This window comes from Lissotriton helveticus, chromosome 11 (genome assembly GCF_964261635.1).
Source record: "Lissotriton helveticus chromosome 11, aLisHel1.1, whole genome shotgun sequence".
Taxonomy (NCBI): domain Eukaryota; kingdom Metazoa; phylum Chordata; class Amphibia; order Caudata; family Salamandridae; genus Lissotriton; species Lissotriton helveticus.
Window position 1 is genome coordinate 841659565 of NC_136072.1, and position 20634 is coordinate 841680198.

Below are 20634 nucleotides of genomic sequence, written 5' to 3' on the forward strand. Positions count from 1 at the left end.
AGCATACACTAGATTAGTGCAAGTCTAGGGTCAAAACCAAGATATCAGCTACACTCAGTTGGGCACTAAGGGCAGAAGAACACAACCATACCCAATGCAGGGGACATTCACATCCTAACTTACTCCCACATTTTTAGGGGATAGCAGTTTTAGAAGTCTCTTAAAATAGTAAGTAAAAAGATCTGTAGAACCAAAACCGGTCAATCGAATCATATCATCTATGAAGTCAGACCTTGACCAATTTCCACAGTTTTTGCTATATCTTTTATATGACGACACCAGGTTTTCTGGTTGTAAATAGTGCATAAATATTTTTCAGCATTCATCCAAGATCCGTCAGCCCATAACAGTGGTCTTTCAGAACCAGTGATACTTGTCTTAGGTGACATAATATTGTACCTTGCCAAGGATACATCAAAACAATTTTTGCTATGCCTTTATAATGGTTCATGAATTAAAAAACACACGACTCAAGATAAACATTGCAATAAAGTGACTGTTTACAAAAAAGAGAAATATCATTGTACAAACTGATAACAGCGAAATTTCAAGAGCTACCAGTAAAAGCCCCCTTACTTGCAACCATAACCATGCATAATGCCCGGTATCACACAGTGTGGATGTGAAAGATAAAGTGTAAAGAATAGTAAATGAGTGGAAAATACGTCCTGGCATGTTCACACCAGGGTGTTTGTGTGGCAGGTGACAGCGGCAATGGAGGGGATCATGCACGTGTGAATGTTATAGTTCTCAACCAATTGATGAGTCTTAATAGAAAGGGCAATAGACACACATCTTGGGAGTTGATAAACCATGCTTTAACTTTTATCATTTGAAAACCAAAAAATACAAGATAAATAACTTACTACCGCACAGACAGACACATCTGTGACAGATGTGGTGATCCCTATCTTCTTGTACACCTGGGAGAGAAAATGCATTAAGAACCACATGGAAAGTAGTTTTTCAAATAAGTCACTTTATTAAGCTTGATATTAGAGAAAAGCAGTGGCTTTTACATTCTAAAGATAGTGTATGTGCTTAGCAGATGGCATTATATACATATGTACATGTTGGACTCATATCTATAGAAGTGTTAAAAAAAATTAGGGGGCAGAAAATTGCCCATACAAGTATACTGCTACTGGTAGGGCCAGAGAACGGTCACTCACATGTCCAATACACAAGACATGAATGACTCCTCTGGCTCTAGAACTTTCAGATTCACCAACCAGTCAAATAAACTATTTTTGTATTTATTGGCTTGCTAGAGCATCTCTGCCTGAAATGCTATACGTTGGACATACTATGCAATAGTATGGGAACAATGCAATCTTTACTTTACCCAGGTGGCATGTGAGGTGGTGATGGGACACCATATTAGTACACTTAGCATGAAAGTAAACAACTGATATATAGTGCTTTTGATGCGAGGTGTGAGGCAGTGGTGTCTGTAGTTGTTTTTTTGTTAACCAGAGTATTCTTTTAGGGCACATTTAATGAATGTGGAAGCAGTGGTCTTAGGTTAGAGGGAATCACAGTCCAGTAGAGTGACCTCAATTAGGATAGGCACATGGCGCATTGGGGCGGTGAGAGAGTAGAAGACGTAAGTGCAGAAAGGGAAGCAGTGGTGTGGAAGTAGAAAGCATGCATCCTGTGGTTTGAGAGTCATCCACCCAGAGGCTGGAAGGTGGCAGGGAGGAGAGGATTAGGGAGGCTGACCCTGGCAAGAGTGTCAACTGAATGACTTTTTCAAGGGGTCAGAAGAACAGAGGAGAAGTTCTAGAGTTCCATGTTGTAATTAATCATGGGTTTTGGCCAAATGGAAATTAAACATGAAGAGGACAATTTTCGGAGATTGAGCAGGTCATGGTACTGATGGCTGCTTTAGTGAAGGAAGTAATCTGAATCTCAGAAAGAAGCAAGGAATGATATGTAGGGATTGAAATCAGGGAATACAAGGTTTTGGGTGCAGTGAATGATGGCAAGCTCATAATCTTTATTTTAAACTGATCATCAGGTAGTGTGGTACCATCAGGTGGTAGGTTATGGAAAGGAAGTTGGTGACATAGACTTGTAGGTTGATGAAGGCAGGAAAGATGAACTGCAAGAAATCAGGAAAAGATGGTTCAAGAAACTAAGCCGGAAGGTAATGTTCCAAGGAAAGTTCAATATTGCGAGTTGAGGAGTGTGCCACAAGATGATCTTCTCGAGGGTCTTAGAGAAGAACAGCAGGAGGGAGTCAGGGGTCAGTAGCCCAAAGAGTGTTGGGGGTCTGGTGGCTCAGTGCCTAATACACCCACAGCAGGCCTCTGTCTTTAATCGAATGATCACTTGCTGGAATCCTATTCAACTAGCCTTTCACCCTTCTGATGCATTGAGTTAGGTAACAATACACATGTTTTACTCAGCTCTAAGGTGAGAGAAAGTGCACCTTACAAATACACGTTATGTTATGTGAGGAGGCGGTAGGAGACTATAGCCCCTACCGCGCTACCGCGTTTTCCCGCTGTGCGCTGAAAAAAAAAATGGCTTGTTTATGACAAAGCCAGCTCGTCATCCGCGCAGCGCAGGTAACGCTGATGACGAGCTGGCTTTGTCATCAGCACCGAAGGGGTTAATTGAGAGAATGATTATATAAGAAAATGTGTGTTTAATCTAAAGCATTTAAATGAAACGTTCAAGTGGTACCAGTATTTCATTCACAGGATTTAATGAAGCTGACGCAGATCCTATCAATGGAAGGTTTCCAGCGCTTGGACTTTTGCTGCAGGCATGAAGTGAGGAGTGTGCAAGCTAAGCACTGTAGGTCAGCCATGAGTTATGGGTGTCTCCCTTCTTCAGACTACGATGAAAAGAGCAGCTTTCGGAGAATTTCAGGTCTTGTGAGTAAGTAGTCACGGAAGCCTGGAGAGAGAGCATTTGCATTTACATTGAAATGGGGGGCAGGGAGGCTACTTCTTACATAGCTCATTAGGTATGCAAAGGGAAGCACAGTGGTCTGCACATTTGAAAGAAGGTGGAACCAGAGATAATGTTGACGGATGTGCTGGTGCTGAGGTGAGCATCCTGCAGACCCTTTTTCCAGTTAAGTGGATTTAAGTGAAAAATACTTTAAAGAAGGGGAGAGCGGAGATGTTTAGGGACTATCAAATATGGAAGGGACGGTGAAGGAGAAGCGCAGTCTTAGCCCGGTTTTTCTCGAGCCCACTTATCACACAGTTCTGGACGGCAGATTGGCCAAGGTGGGATCATACGTGGTGATTTATATGCCATCATGGTTAAAAAAGCAATGTAATGCCTAGAAGGTACCCATAAACTTTTGCAAACCTATTGTGGAAGTAAATGACAGTGGCCTGAGGAAAGTCAAAAGGGATGAGCCATGTCCCAAGGGCCGGAGGAAAAAGAAAAGATTCTGTCGAATCAACGACTGCTAAACTGAATTAAACTCCTACAAAACAAAATAAAACGCCCCATTAACTCCTTTCACTTCTGCTCTCTCTTTAAAAGGACATTCCCTTTTAAAGATGTTGTCTTAAAAATGATTCCAAGCACTAAATAATTCTTCGAAGCTAAAGATGAATGTTGCATATATTCATCTTCAGTAACTCTTTCCAAGCACAAGGTAACAATCTTAGAAAGCTGTAAAAGTTAAAAACATGGTATGATATGCGTCCCACGAAGAGGCATCCTGCAATGGCACCTCCTGCTATCCCATAAAGCTTAATAACTTCTGCAAAGAATCACGCTTTCAGTTTCTGTCTCCAGTTTTGTCCTGAATGATACCATAACTCTACTTCTTGGTTGCCAGTACAATAAGGCTCCTGAGTCCCTCTGCTTAACCATCTACTTAATTCTTTAAAGTTTCTTTAATGGCATGATACAATTCACAATTTCGTTTTCCCACGTTTATGTCGTCCCTGCTGTAAATACCACTGGTGTGTATGTCTTTCTGTCCTTCCAGTTACTTTAGAGACTACTACGACAAAAGATAAACCAATATTTTTTTTCTCCAACTTGCGTATGCCCTTTGCAGATGTAGTTGGGAAAACCTGTGTAAATTGTGCACGACCATGCTGAGAGCAACTGCATGTGAGCAGGTTAGTGTGAATATGTGGATGGTCATGGAGCAAATCTTGCACACTTGTCGACAAGAGGGTCGGCCGAGGGTAGGCCTAGCTGATTTACAAGAGGATCCATGTTTCAAAGCATGGCGTTACATACTCGGTCCTCCATGTAGGGCATCCACTAATGCTGGGTCTGTCCCTTGCGTGACGTGCACAAGAACACACAGTGCACATTGTGGTCATCAGTGGTGGACTGGAAGCTAAACGCAGCCCTGGAAAATGTGTTCAAACTAACCTAGTGTACTAGAGCGAGAGTAGCAAGGGAGTCTCACCGGTTCCAGATGGACTTGGGGAACAAATTGTACATACACACATCTACAAGAAAATGGTATGTTCAATCAGGTCTGTTTGCTTAGTTGGAGAGCTGATGATCCCTCGTTCCTTAGACCCCTAAAAGCTGCCTGCTGACCCAAGCCTGCCCGGGTTTTCTTTGAGTTCTACATGGTCAGTCCAGATCAGATTATTAGTTAGTTAGTTTTTTAATTTATAATGCGCAATAGCTACCCAAAAAGGGTTTTGCGGCGCAAAGGACAAGTCTGGGATTAGAAGAGAATAGAAAGAAGGCAGTTTGTCTGTCGAATAGCCAAGTTTTTAAAGACTTGCGAAACTGAGTATAGTTAGTCTCGTTGCGGAGTGCTGTGGGTAAAGAGTTCCAGGTCGAGGGACCTAGATAAGAGAAAGACCTACCACCCATCCGGGCTAGTTTGAATTTAGGGACGACGAACCTTCCTTGGGTGGCAGAGCGAAGATTACGGGAAGGAAAATAAGGACTGACCAAGGACTGAAGATAACGAGGGACGCAAGAGGATTTGATTTTGTGCATATAGCTCAGTGCCTTGAACTTTATTCAATTTTCGATTTTAAGCCATTGCAGCTTGCGTCGATAGGTCGAAATGGAGGTGGTCTTAGGGGCTCCACACAAAAGTCTGACAGCAGCGTTTTGTACCATCTGTAGTCTATGGACTACAGATTTGTTTGAACCCAGATAAAGTATGTTTCCATAGTCAAGCCTCAATGTAATTAGGGCATTGACTACGGTTTTTCTAGTAGATTCTGGTAGAATCCAACTGATTTTTCATAACCATTTGAGAATGGTGAAACAAGTCGCTGCAACTTCGACTGATTGGGGATGCATGCTGAGTGAGTCATTGACCGTGATGCCCAGGTTTCTAACTTGAGCAGAGGGGGATGGAAAAACGCCCAATTCACCTGGCCAGTATTTGGGGTTCCAGGGATCTTGTTGTTCTCCTAACACCAATATCTCAGTTTTCTCTCCATTTAGTTTAGGAAACTTTTACTGCATCTAAGATGCTATTTTCTTCAAGACCATTTTGAGAATGGAAGGAGCATTTGTATTGTGTGAGGAAAGGGAGAAAGTGATTTGAGAATCATCGGTGTAAGAAAAAAGGGATAACCCTGATTTCTCTGCTACCTCAGCCAGTGGTCTTGCTTAAAGATTGAATAACAAGGGGCTGAGAATGGATACCTGTGGCACCCCATGGGCAAAAGAGTGGACTTCAAAGCAGGCTGTGTGTGAAAAAACTTGGAAAGTGCATTTTGAAAGGAAAGCAATTAGCCAGTTTAAAGCGGGCCCGCCGATGCCCTGTGACTCAAGTGTGTTTATCAGCACAGCATGGGACACTGTATCAAAGGCGGCGCTCAGATCTAATAACTTGAGCGCAACAGTGTATCCATTGTCCAGATGGTGACGAATGTTTTCAGTGTCCCCAAGTAAGGTGGTTTCTGTGGAAAAACCTGCTCTGAAGCCTGACTGAGAAGGATGAAGAAGTCCGTGTGTTGTCTCAAACTGAGTTAAGTGAGAGTGGATGTGTCTTTCCAGAATCTTTGAAAAGACAGGAAGTAAAGATATGGGACGGTAATTACTGGACACATCAGGGTCAGCACCTGCCTGTTTAAGAAGGGGATGGATCATAGCATGTTTCCATGTTGATGGAATAACGGCTTCCTGCAGTGAGGTGTTAAGGAGATTTGTTATCACGGGTAGTGAAGAAGAGCTCATCTGCTTTAGTATTGAAACAGGTAGAGGATCATGTGGAGATCCGGATTTAATGTTGTCTAAGAGTTTAGTTATGCTTTCTGTAGTAAGTAGAGGCCAAGTTGTAAGAGAACGGTCAGGGCGATCCAATTGTTCTGCTTGATTTATGAGGGAGTGAATACTACCAAGAGAAGGTTAGGGTGAAGGAGCAGCAGAGGGATTTCTTTCCTGTTCAGCACAATGTCTTGGTATATTTTATCAACTTTTTGAATAAAAAAAAGAGGCCAAAGCCTCCCATTTAGGTTTAGTTAGGGCAGGTGATTGTGCTTGAGTTTTGGAGCTCGCTAGTTCCTTGACAGTATTAAAAAGAGTCTTGGAGCAGTTAACAGCATTTACAATGGTAGTGGAAACATAGTCTGCTCGAGCTAATTTGCAGAGTTTATGATGGTTTTTTAAGGCATTTTTGTAGGCCGATTTGGATAAGGAAGTGTATTTCTTTCTCCTCTTTCTCTACAAAACTTTGCAGTTTGCTTTTTCAATTTTCAGTGACTCAGTGAACCATGGTGCTGGTTCGTAAGAGGTAAACAAGTGTTTATGGCGTCTAAAAGCCAGTTTTGCACTGACGATGATAGCTGGTTTACTGGTTGTGAGGGACAAGGTATGTAGGAGTCCAAAAAAGTATTTACGGCAGTAATATCTAACTTTTTCCAGTTTCTAAATTGTGAAATTGGCGTGCTGGAGGTAGGTAAGAGGTGTGCTGGGAGTGTTAGGGAGAATTTCATGAGATAATGATCGGACCAGCTTGTTGTAAGAGCCGGTGAGCAAGAAATCTCAGTTAGATTTGAAAAAATAGGGTCCAATAAGTGCTCTGCTATTTTTGTAGGACCAGAATTTAGTCAATGCATATTCAGGGAAGTCAAGTCTAAAATACGATTAACACTGTTTTTACATGCTGTATTTTCTAAATAGAGATTAAGATCTCCTAGGAGGGAGAAATTTGCTGTTTTCATAGCTAAAGGAGCTATGAGTTCAGCGGAAGTTGAGGTCCAGGATGCATTTTGGGTAAGAGTGAACTTGAAAAAAGCAGCCTCACAATTAGGAAAAGGGAGATGTTCAAAATCACATTTAAAATCTTTCTTAAAGATAACTGCTATCCCACCACCGGTTTTCAAATTTCGATCTTTCCTCACTATGGCGTAGTTATGATTATTTTCTATTCTTGCCTACCTTCAACATCGGCCGTTCCATATAGAGAAGACCAGCCTGCACAGCATTTACACCCTAGCTCTCAGAGAACAAACCAGCTTCCAAATCACTCACAGAATTAACCAGCTTCCAAATCACTCACACGAAAACTGCAGATTGACAAGCAGAGGCTTCAGTTACAAAGTCACGGTTCTCAACTTTCCCCTGTATACATGGCACAAAATAAAGAGAGAGCTTTTGAAATTACAACAGTTACCAGTGCCTTTTAAGTGTGTGTTTAAAAAAGGGTGCACCTATACTCTAAAGCGATAGAGTGCGTTGTGTGAAGATTGGATATGAGGAACTGTAGATCACATACTTTGTCTGCCCACAGACCACAACTTGTGTGGCAAATCACCTCGAACATCTCCTGAAAATGAACAACACGCTCGGCAACACAGCGGAATGCTCATCTAAACTACTGGATCACATCCAAAATCAAACCTCAAATCTAAGACAAAAGAAGACTATTCTACAACTAAAGGTATAACCATGCAAGACAATCCCCAGTGTACAAAACTACACATACCGACAAGCACTTTTTCAGATCCTCCACCTTGTCACCCAGGCCTAAGCTGATAAGGAACTGGTGTGGCCGATGGGTGTGTGACCTTCTGCTTGCAACAGTGAAGAGATAGCGTTAGGGTTCATTTGTGAGTCATGGATTCCCACAGACTATTGATTCACTCCACTGGATCTGATGTTAGGTCCCTAATGTGGTTTCAAACCTGCCCACTACTGTTTCTCAATGACCTACAGTCCCACCTACATTCTAAAACCCCCAAACCTCACCATCCTGTCTTCTAGCCTTCTCAGTAGAACTGATTACGCCTACCCACTGCAATGACTAGAAATCACTAAAATTAAGTCTAGCTCATTTCCCAAAGGAAGAAAAAGTTGGACAACTTACTCCTTCCGTTTCTTAATTAGCTGTGGAGAAATGTGTTACATATGTGGGCAAATAAATGCTGAGTGATCAGAGGCCCCTTTTAGCTGATGATGTTTAGCCAACCTTTACAGAAAAATCGAAAATCTGTTTATTTCGGTTACAAAAGTAGCCATAAAAGCACACAAAAAGCAAATATAAACCCAACAATCCATTTCAATAAAATGTAAAAAGTACCATAGTCATAGCTAACAGGGTTAATTCAGTCTTCAATATGTCCTTCTTTCTGTCATGTGAGGTAGAAGCAAATACATTGCAAGTATCCCTCCTTCTTCCATATGAGGTAGTAATAAAGTTTAAATATCAGATGACATCAAATCTCCTGAGCTCAAGTTACATTGCCAGTAATAATAAAAAAATAAAAAGAAAAGAGATAAAAACCACATGGTCAGCCCAGCATATATTCATAAATGATCAATAGTCACGGCAGGTCCCAAAAAAGGTTAGGTGTTACGACCCACCCAAAAGGTGCCATCCCATTAAAACATCAGTGATTTCTTTCTGCTAACAGCACATTTTAAAGCGGAGCAAATGGTAATACAGTTAGATGGGGAATCAAGTTGGCGCAAATAGACCAAGGCTAATCCAGAGTTTGATTCCCTGCTTCCTAATAATTGGAATAATTGGAATTAGAAACCTTTTGGTGAGATCAAGATAAAATTTAAAAAAGGAAAAATGCAACAGGCTCTGTGGGGAGGATTTGTCGCATGGACCTATCACTATTTTAGATTACTCAAATTGGCTGGGAGGGAAGCCAAGGTTCCATCTCACGACTCCTAACCTAAACCTGGTTAGTAATAATCTGACCATGGAACTACCAATCCATTCCAAATATGGTTACAGGATTAGTGAGCTGTGCCAACCTATAACATTTTGGGGTCGATTCCGATCTGGTAAAAAGCGCTCCGATTAGCTGTACGGAGCCTTTTTCCCATATGAATCGTACACCTACAACGTCCTCGTACGAACTAGCAAGTACGATCCTAACCCAAAGCGCCACTCCGTACGACTCGTACCAAACACCGTAGAAATGAAAAGTACATACGGATTCACTCCGGCCGACGCTGTACGCCACGTCCGTACGTAAATTGGCAGCCATTTCCGAACCAGGAAGTACGATCCGTGTTGACGACACTCCGTACGACCCTTTTTCTACGGGAGCTGAAAACAGCCGTAAAAGCAGAGTTCGCGCCGAAACAGGTACGGAACGGCCCCCCCGGTACGGCTCATACCCCCCATGATCGCAGGGGTACACAATGTACCCCTGCGATCATGGGGTGTACGAGCCGTACCCCCATCGTACGATCGCTGTATGAGCCATACCCCATTGTACGATCGGTGTACGAGCCGTACCCCATTGTACGATGGGTGTACGAGCCGTACCCCCATCGTACGATCGGTGTACGAGCCGTACCCATTGTACGATCGGTGTACGAGCCGTACCCCATTGTACGATGGGTGTACGAGCCGTACCCCCATTGTACGATCGGTGTACGAGCCGTACCCCATTGTACGATGGGTGTACGAGCCGTAACCCCATTGTACGATCGGTGTACGAGCCGTACCCCACTGTACGATGGGTGTACGTGCCGTACACCCATCATACTTACACCGATCGTACAATGGGTGTACGGCACGTACACCCATTGTACAGTGGGGTACGGCTCGTACACCGATCGTACAATGGGGTTACGGCTCGTACACCCATCGTACAATGGGGTACAGCTCGTACGCCGATCGTACAATGGGGTACGGCTCATACACCGATCGTACGATGGGGGTACGGCTCGTACACCCATCGTACAATGGGGTACGGCTCGTACACCGATGTACAATGGGGTATGGCTCGTACACCGATCGCACGATGGGGGTACGGCTCGTACACCGATCGTACGATGGGGGTACGGCTCGTACACCCATCGTACAATGGGGTACGGCTCGTACACCGATGTACAATGGGGTATGGCTTGTACACCGATCGCACGATGGGGGTACGGCTCGTACACCGATCGTACGATGGGGGTACGGCTCATACACCCATCGTACAATGGGGTACGGCTCGTACACCGATCATACAATGGGGTATGGCTCGTACACCGATCGTACAATGGGGTACGGCTCATACACCCCATGATCGCAGGGGTATGGTTTGTACCCCTGCGATCATGGGGGGACGGACCGTACGGTGTGTATATGTTTGTGTGCTTTTCCGTACGACTCGCCCGGTATTCCACCTTTGTCCACGATGGTCTGGATGCTGTCAGTTGCTGCAATGAGGGCAGTTGCCATGCTGTGGTTGCTGCGGAAACCTGACTAAGTTATGTCTATGAGATGATGCTGTTGTGGATTGTTGGAGAATTGCCTGTTGATTGCTTTCTCAATGACTTTAGATGGGATGGTCGGAGTAGGAGTGCTGATGCAGCAGAAATGTAAGTTAGCAGATGAGAAGGTCCTATCGTTGAATGAGGTGTGGCTTGTAAGCAGCTGTCATGGAGGCATCCAGGGTTGAGTGCTTGCAGGTGGGAGGATGCGTACTGGCAGTGTGTGGATGGATCAGAGTCCATTGCGCTGGGTGTGGTCCAAGCACAGACCGGTGCAGACCTTCAGCGCTCTAGCAGCGAACCTGCTGCACAGTCGTGCAGTGGCCCCCATTAAGTAGGTCCCGCAAAGAGGAGGAGGCTAAGGAGGAGCAGGGTGCAGAAGGTGGGAGAAGGAATGCAAGGAAGATACGATAGAATAAGTAAGAAGCAGAGGAGGTGGGAAAGCACAGGGGGGGAGGCAGGAGAGTTCCAGGGCAGAGAACAAAGATCAAGGAGGAACACAGGGAGAACAATAATGTAGGAGAAAGTCAAAGGAGAAACAAAAACGGAAAGACTAGCTAACAGGTACGAAGGGTTGAGAGAGTGTAAAAGGAGAAATGAGCAAACAGACAATAAAGGGTGAGAGAGAGTTTAGAAGGAAAAACAGGCAACAAAGAGTGAGAGTGACAGAAAGTAAAAGGAAAGCAAGAAAACAGACAACGAAGCAGGGCCGGACTGGGAACCAAAACTGGCCCTGGCAAAGTGCTCGGCCGGCCCCCCACCCCCCATGGGGTGGTTGGGGGTGCGACCGCGCTCTTTAGCAGGGCCGGTTTTCGGCGATTTTGTAAGAGGGCCGTTTTTTGCAGCAACGCTGCAAAAACGGCCCTGTAACAAAAACGGCCCGCAGAGGCCCAAAACCTGCCCCCACCCTTGCGGAGAACCGGGGTATTACCCGGTGCCCGTAACGGCCAGTCCGGGCCTGCAACGAAGGGTGAGAGAGAGTAAAGGATGGACGAGTGAAGTAAGGAGCAAAAAGGAGTGAGAGCGAGAGAGAGAGAAGGAGCGCAAGAAATGAGGTGGGACCTTGAGGTACAAGGTCGGGTGTGAAAAGGCCTTAGACTGGTCAGAGGACCAGTCCAGGTAAGTGGAAGCGAGGGCCCAGGCAAAAAAAAGGACAATGAATGGAAAAAATGGCCAAGTAGAGTAGTGGCCCAACATCATTAGCATCGAAGTTCACTTCTTTTAAGACTGGTGTCCACATGTAATCGGGTAAAATGCTGTCGCTAACAGTGCAAGAGAGATAATGGCTAGAGTGGCTAACTCATTCCTCCACACTGTATGGTGTGGTGGGCAGCAGCAAAATGTGACTAACAGTTTAACAGACCAAAGGATGAAGAGACTTAAACAAAGCTCTTCTGTGAATATTTATATTTATGTGTTATTTTACTTGTGATTTTTTTACTACAACAGGAGGACGAGGAAGCTACCACCTTTTCTAGCCCAGACCTAAAGACAACAGCAGTGTTAAGAACCTGTACATTTCTATACACTGCGAACTCTCAGAGTACATTTTGGGATTAAAACAATTAAAGAAAGATGGCGATCTTGGACAATCATGTCCTTCACCGTTGTCTGTCGCAACAGTGATGTGTCTGTATATAATCCCCATATGGATCCTGGACTTGGGCCACCTCGTGCCACTAGCAGCATAATATTGCAGTTCATGCTTCACTAGTCGCACATTAACACGGATCCCTTTCCTTACACAATTCTTGCTTGACACTGCCCCATAGGGTTGATACTTAGCTTGTTAATTTTGTAATATGTAAATTGCCAACTATGAGTCGCCATAAACTTTGACGCATGTCTCTGAAGGCTGGATTAACTGATTTAATGACAGACTATGTAATCCATTTTAGACTCCGACTCTATATGTAAAAAGACCACAAGTGGATATCTCAAGATGCAGACCGTGGACCTTCATTGGGCTCTCCTAATCTCACCAATTTTCAAACAGGATCCAGAGCGTCATGGTCTGTACATACGTCTCTGCACTACACAAAATTTATAGAAGCAGAGATGAAATCATGCAATCTAAATCTCCCTCTACATTGGCCACACAAGCAAAGCAAAAGCAAAGGACCAGGGCTGAACATCACAGACCGAAGGACACGCCAAGAATCTGCTGTATAACTAATTCAGCCGACTTTAAGCACAACCAATGAAGCTATATATGATTCACCTTTAGAATAACTATATTTAAAATGACCTGATGTGCATATCATGAACATCTGGCACGGCACAAGCTAGATGGATCAACGACGGACAAGACTGCTCTGCAACAACATATTTACATAACACCTACCAAAATAATTAGAATAACATGATTTGCTTGACAAAGTTTTCAACTAATTATACGCTGAGCCACATGTTTTACCATCTGTTTTTATGAAGTGATTTATACAGTCGCTGAAAGTAGATAAAAGTTTGACTTCCGAGAACTTGCTACATTTTAGTTGAAGGTCTCCATTAACAAACTGCTTTTTGTAGTATGTAAAGCAGTACTACTGACATACTACAAAATGCAGTTCACAAATCTGTGGCTGGAGACCTCCGCCTCCCCTATAATTTTCAGTTTTGAGTAAATTGCACATGTAGATATAAAAATTTGTAGTAAATGTAGTGTGGCACTAGGGGAGTGGTGAACAAATGGAAAATATCCACAACTAAATGAGAGGGGTTTAGGGAAATTAATGGAGGGGTTTCGCGAGGGACATACTAATAAAAACATACAATCATAATCTATTAAGACAACTGCTATTTATAAACTACACTTTTAAAGTTTCTACAGCCCTAGAGGTGTCAAAACTGGTGCAAATTTAGTCCAGTCCAAGCATGGAATAAGTCAAACACAACTAACTAGTGGTAATGCAACACACTGCCAAAGAAAATAGTTGAGGCAGGGAAACAAAATAACACACCACAGGACATACATTAAATTAGTTGATATTTAAATTATATTTTTAGGGATAAATACATAAATAATTATTACATTAAAATTAAATTAAAATGCAATAATAATCTTACCCTAAAATAAGGAATTAAACGTTTCTTGAAAAATGTAAAAAGTATTTAAAGTAATTAAACACAAAACTTTTATCAACAATTAATAATATTAAATAAAAATGTTAGTAAGGGCAGGTTTTTTTAAAATGATCATTTGAAATCTTATTATTTATAAATTAAAATAATATATTTGATTTAATGTATTATTTAATGCACATTTAATTTGAGGAGTTAGTGTGCTGTAAAAAAATGTTTATTCGTTCTAGTTCAATAATACATATTTTACATTAATTTACAATTATTTTATACATCAAACTGCTATAATTTACTTCAGGAATGAAAACCTTTGATAATTTTCCTATAGTTTTCCATAGGGCGATCTCTATCTCCATGGTGGACATACACACAAATAAGTGAAAAGTTACTAATAGTAATGTCAGACTTGAAAATTCTGTAGTAAAAAGCGCCACCTGTGATTTCAGGGGGTGGAAAGGTGTACGTCTACACATAGGTCTAACTCTTCATTTGGATGAAGTGAATAGCAAAAAAGTGGGTAGTTACACTCAGGTGTAATGGTAAATATACACATGAGCAAATATACATGGGAATATTTACCTTTTTAAATCGGACCCATTGCCTAAATAGAGCAGTCCATGCCCTCCATACCAGGGGCAAAATGTGCCTACGATTATTAGCTGCCTTTGGCACCATTCTTCAAATCTACTGTACAATGCTGGATAAATCAACTCAGAAGTCAATTTTTTATGCATTATTTTAAAGCTGGTACATTATTTACTTTGATGTATACATGTTTTGTAGAATTATTATAAACTTCCCTAGCAACCGGTCAATATATCTTTCTTTATTTCTCTGCCCAAGTTACATTTAACAGTTAATACTTCTATATATAATGTTTTCTTTAGTGACAGGTTGAATTAACATTTCTGTTCAACCCAAGACATTTTAAATGTTTCTCTAATGTAAATTGTAAGTCTCTGTGAATACATTCCAATAAGTTAGTTTAAAGAGACAAAGGTCCTAAGCATATATGGGATAATAAACCAATGTAATATAGACCACAATAGGCTCTATAAATTTCTTTTCCTTGTCCAGCCGGACAGGAAATTTTATTCGTTAAGTAAATTAGAATCTAATTTTCAATTCAAATACACAACAACAAATCATTGCAGTAAAGCACACTCCTGTGCAGTACTGTGAGGAAAAAGAAAGAAGGATAAGATGATAGGAAAGGGTGTTTCAGGCAAAAGAAAGAGCAAGCAGGATACTGCTTTAAGTCAAGGGTTTTAACAGTATATCCTGAAGTGGTACATACAAATATAGGTACACATTGAGTTCACTGTATGCCCACTCATAGGAGTCGACGTTTCGATCCCGTGCTCTAATTATCAAGGGATCATCATCAGGACTTAATTAAATGTTTGCCTGGTTTAATCGTTAAAGGTAGCCTGTTGGGGAGAAAACAGGGAACAAGGTAAAAAGGAAATTTATCAATATGCGACTAGGAAGAGTAGTCAGTTATATCCATCTACAGCGTTGTGACATTCGGAACCGCAGTGGGTGGGTTGTGCTAGTGATTGTGGTTGTGAGCAATCCCATATATTATAGGAGAATATCTAAACACATCGCATAACAAATCACAAACAACAGTCGGAATCGCAGTGATGGGGAAGTGATGGGTTGGAGTGGTGTTGGCTAAAAGTTATGCTCGTCCCCCTGTGTTTGTGGCGAGGGGAGCAAGGTGCACTTAACATTATGCGTGGATTGAGATAACATTGAGGCTAGGGGCAGCCTACCTTTTAGATTTAAAGGCAACAGGGGGTGGAGTGTCCCGCAGGCGGGGAACAGCCAGTCGGTTTCAGTGCAAGTGGCACTTGATGGATGTGGCTGTGGGGGGGGAGGAAAACAAGGGTTACACCTCAGTTGAGCAGGAAGGTGCCGAACTTGATGTGATTGTATGGAGACATACCTTGGGCTCAACTATGGAGTAAGCAAGGCACATCAATTAGGATAAAAGTGGCAGTTCCCTCCGTCGTTATAGTCGAAGTTGGTGGTGTCCTTTAGGATCTAACATTCAAACAGTGAACGTAATGTTAGTACGTTGCCGCATGTGGGCGATATGATACTAAGGATAGTGGAGAAGGCTGGAACATACCCTCGTGTTTGAAAGGGAAGAGTGACCCTTTACACTGCTGTCGCGCTCGGATTAAGCGATTTTAAGTTTTCGGCGAGGCTCGCTGGCCGGTGCCGGAAGGCGATCATGAGCAATAGATGATCCGCTGGGGGGGGAGGAGAAGAAGGGAGGCATCCTTAAATATAAATCTTAGAGCCCTGTGGGACTCAGACAGGCTGCCGGAGGAGCGGGCGCTTACCTTGTCAGGACAATGCCGTGAACTTCAATGGTTCATCCGTGGGCGCACCGAGAATAGATGCGGGCACTTAATAAACGAGCTGACCCGCCTGATCACGTGATCGAGTACGACGTCCTCGTTGACTTCAACCCTAAATGGGTCGCCATCTTGAAGTGGTTTGAATTGTTAAAGGTGGGCATCCCTCTCTAAGGATTCTGGGTCCAGGCAAAACCGGAAGGGAGCTCTATTTGGTAGCGTTGCCAAGGTGGGCGCCATCTTGTAGGGGTGTTCTAGCACATCCACGCTAATGGGGGAATTTAACCTAAATTAAATAATTTGAAGGGGGGACCTTATTGCGTGAGTTGAGACCGGGAAAGGGGTAGTGATGAAAGGATTTCACGTGCATTCGGACTTAAAATTTTAATGTGACGATTGGGAGTGATTGATTACAAGGGGAAGTGCAAGTGAAACATGATATCTGCATGATTATATTACAGCAAGACCGGTTCCTGATTAATTCAGGGCATGTTCTCAGTCATTGAAACAAGTCTCTTAGAGGAGGTTCGTCCAATCCTCACTTCTGTTGAGTCCCGTGTGGATGGTGTTGAATTGAATTATGGACTTAAGTTCCTCACGATTCAGGAGTTGGCTTAGGTTGCCCCCTCTCTGTGGTAGCTTCACAGCCTTCAGAATCAACCATTTCACATCGTCCGCAGTGTGTTTGAGTTCAGAAAAATGTTCAACCAAAGGCGCATTTGGAGTCCCACATCTAATGCGACTTCTGTGTTGGCATATTCGTGTCTTCGCCTTTTGGGTGGTTTGGCCAACGTACATTTTTGGACAAGGACATAGAATAGCATAAATCACGTTGCTGCTATTGCAGTTGGTGAAGCTTTTCATATCAACAGTTACGTCATTGTGGCTAAATTTACACGTTTCAATTGTGAATTCACACACAGTACAATGTCCACATTTCACATGCCCTAGAATTGGTGGGAGACCCCAGATGGAGTCAATGGTTGTGTTCGGATCAGGGGCAGGTAAAGCTGCCCGTACTAAATGGTCCCTCAAGTTCTTGCTCTTTTTGAAGGCAAAAATAGGTATTTCTAGATTTACTGGGCCTGCGTTTATCGTGGGCCAGTGTTTCAAAACAGATTTACGAATTTTATTAGAGACGGGGGAGAAGGTGGTAACACACGCAATCCTCTCTTGCCTGTCTCGGGTCTTTGGTGAGAGGAGTACCTCTCGTGGACAGTACCATGCCCTCTTGGACGCATTTTTTATCAGTCTCCTAGGGTAACCACGTGCTCTAAGTTTGTTTGTTAGGTTCGAGGCTTCCCTGAAGTAATCAACTTTAGACGAACAATTGCGCCTAATCCTCAAAAATTGTGAATACGGCAATGAGTCCTTCAACGCCCTTGGGTGGTTGCTCTCATACATCAGTAGAGTGTTACGTTCGGTGGGCTTTCTGTATAGGTGTGTCAGTAATTCGCCTGCCTCATGGTAGATTGTCAGATCTAGAAATGGTATTTCTATTTTGTCGTGGGCAAGGGTAAAATTGAGGTCTGCGCAATTATTATTCAACCAATGAAGGAACGAATGTAAGGTGGGGATGTCAGAATTCCAAATCAGGAAGATGTCGTCAATATAGCGACGCCATACAGAAATTTCCGAGCGGAAAGGGTTCCCATTGGTCAGGATTGTCCCGGTTTCCAGGGCGTCCATAAACAGGATAGCCAGGTGTGGAGCAAAAATAGCCCCCATTGAGGTGCCTTTGATTTGTTGATAAAATGTGCCATCAAATACAAAAAAATTCCTAGATAAGCACAGCTCGAGTAACTGCAGTATGAACAATGTGGGTACCCTGTGGGGTCGGGGGCGAGTGTCAAATGTTTTTTGGATCACAAGGAGAGCCGCTGTTTGGGGCATATTTGTGTAGAGCGACTCTACATCCATGGTGCAGAGTGTGTTAATCTCTGGATCATAAGGGTAGTGCTCTACCAGATTTATCATCTCCATGCTGTCACGTACGTAGCAGCAGGTCGATGGCACAAAATCCTTGATAAAAAAGTCGACGTACTTCCCCAGTGGTTCCAAGATAGAGCCACAGGCAGAAACAATTGGTCTGGCCGGGGGAGAATCAATACTCTTATGGATCTTCGGAAGAGTGTAAATCACGGGGAGTCGTGGGCTTTTAACATTGAGGAACGCATGTTCCTTCTTGCTTAGAAAGCCTTGTGCTCGAGCATCATTGGTGAGCTTAAGTATGGTCTCTTGGATTTCCTTAGTTGGATTCTTTGACAGTCTTTGGTAGTGTTCTGTATTACCAAGTTGACGGTTTATTTCACTTTTATAAGAGTCGATGTCCTGAAGGACAATCCCGCCGCCCTTGTCAGCACTCTTTACTATGAGTGAGGGATTGTTTTTCAGTGTGCTTAAAGCATACTTCTCACATTTTGAGATGTTGTACGGGATGTAAAGTTTTTCTTTTTCTAGGTCAGCAAGATCTTTTAAGACTAATTTCTCAAAGGTAATGATTTCAGATGGAATCATACCTGAAGTTGGTAGGAAGGTAGAAGGGGGGCTGAAAGGTGTGATCAAGTTAAGAGGAGTCGATGGGTGCAGCTGGAAGAATGCTTTCAAGCGAATCAGTCTAAAGAATCGAAGCAATTCAGTCTGCAACTCCATGAAGTTTGGTCTGATGGTGGGAACGAAAGATAGGCCTTTCTTCAACAGCTCACTTTCCTGCTCAAGCAGTGTATGCCTGGATAGATTAAAAATGGGTATCACCTCCGAGGACATGTAAGGTGAAGGTACTGGAACAGTGTCTATAATGGTATCTACCATTGGTAGAAATTGTTCCGGGTTCTCCGCTCGCCGGGGGCGTTGAACCATCTTTGAGGTTTCTTTACCCTTCCCCTCTGGGGAGTCCCTTGCTGGCCTCTGGATAAAAAAGTGGGCTGGGCGCCTCCTCCACCCCTTCTAGGATTGCTGCCCCCTTCAACCGGATCCGATGCGTCAGAGGACTCCTCTGATGTATTCGAAAAACCGACTATATTTTGTCGCTTGTTGTATCTGCCCCAGGGTCTATTATTGGGATTGAAGTGTGGCCTCTTGCTGTAGAAATCCTTATTTAGATAGGGATATGTATTTTCTATATTGTAGTTTTTTATATCTTTTTTTACTTTATTGGATTTCTTGTTTTGTTCAATGCGCTGGAAATCTGCCACTGTTTTATCCACTTGCTCAAGTAGCAAGCGGATAAAACAGTGGCAGATCCACTATCTAAATAAGGATTTCTACAGCAAAATGTACGTTGGCCAAACCACCCAAAAGGCGAAGACACGAATATGCCAACACAGAAGTCGCATTAGATGTGGGACTCCAAATGCGCCTTTGGTTGAACATTTTTCTGAACTCAAACACACTGCGGACGATGTGAAATGGTTGATTCTGAAGGCTGTGAAGCTACCACAGAGAGGGGGCAACCTAAGCCAACTCCTGAATCGTGAGGAACTTCAGTCCATAATTCAATTCAACACCATCCACACGGGACTCAACAGAAGTGAGGATTGGACGAACCTCCTCTAAGAGACTTGTTTCAATGACTGAGAACATGCCCTGAATTAATCAGGAACCGGTCTTGCTGTAATATAATCATGCAGATATCATGTATCACTTGCACTTCCCCTTGTAATCAATCACTCCCAATCGTCACATTAAAATTTTAAGTCCGAATGCACGTGAAATCCTTTCATCACTACCCCTTTCCCGGTCTCAACTCACGCAATAAGGCCCCCCCCCCCCTTCAAATTATTTAATTTAGGTTAAATTCCCCCATTAGCGTGGATGTGCTAGAACACCCCTACAAGATGGCGCCCACCTTGGCAACGCTACCAAATAGAGCTCCCTTCCGGTTTTGCCTGGACCCAGAATCCTTAGAGAGGGATGCCCACCTTTAACAATTCAAACCACTTCAAGATGGCGACCCATTTAGGGTTGAAGTCAACGAGGACGTCGTACTCGATCACGTGATCAGGCGGGTCAGCTCGTTTATTAAGTGCCCGCATCTATTCTCGGTGCGCCCACGGATGAACCATTGAAGTTCACGGCATTGTCCTGACAAGGTAAGCGCCCGCTCCTCCGGCAGCCTGTCTGAGTCCCACAGGGCTCTAAGATTTATATTTAAGGATGCCTCCCTTCTTCTCCCCTCCCCCAGCGGATCATCTATTGCTCATGATCGCCTTCCGGCACCGGCCAGCGAGCCTCGCCGAAAACTTAAAATCGCTTAATCCGAGCGTGACAGCAGTGTAAAGGGTCACTCTTCCCTTTCAAACACGAGGGTATGTTCCAGCCTTCTCCACTATCCTTAGTATCATATCGCTCACATGCGGCAACGTACTAACATTACGTTCACTGTTTGAATATTAAATCCTAAAGGACACGACCAACTTCGACTATAACGACGGAGGGAACTGCCACTTTTATCCTAATTGATGCGCCTTGCTTACTCCATAGTTGAGCCCAAGGTATGTCTCCATACAATCACATCAAGTTCAGCACCTTCCTGCTCAACTGAGGTGTA

At 43.4% G+C, this 20634-nt stretch overlaps 1 protein-coding gene across 4 annotated transcripts in view; it reads right to left on the bottom strand.

Moving 5' to 3' along the window:
* LOC144792165 (oxysterol-binding protein 2-like) overlaps window positions 1-20634 on the bottom strand; it is a 1552312-nt gene that overhangs the window by 1023280 nt on the left and 508398 nt on the right. For 2 of the 4 annotated variants that reach the window (XM_078667060.1, XM_078667058.1), the window contains exon 3: window positions 867-923. The exons of the other annotated variants lie outside the window; for them this stretch is intronic. In XM_078667060.1, the coding sequence (XP_078523186.1) occupies window positions 867-923 (57 nt within the window). The remainder of the gene's footprint in view (window positions 1-866; window positions 924-20634) is intronic. 4 annotated transcript variants of the gene reach the window in all.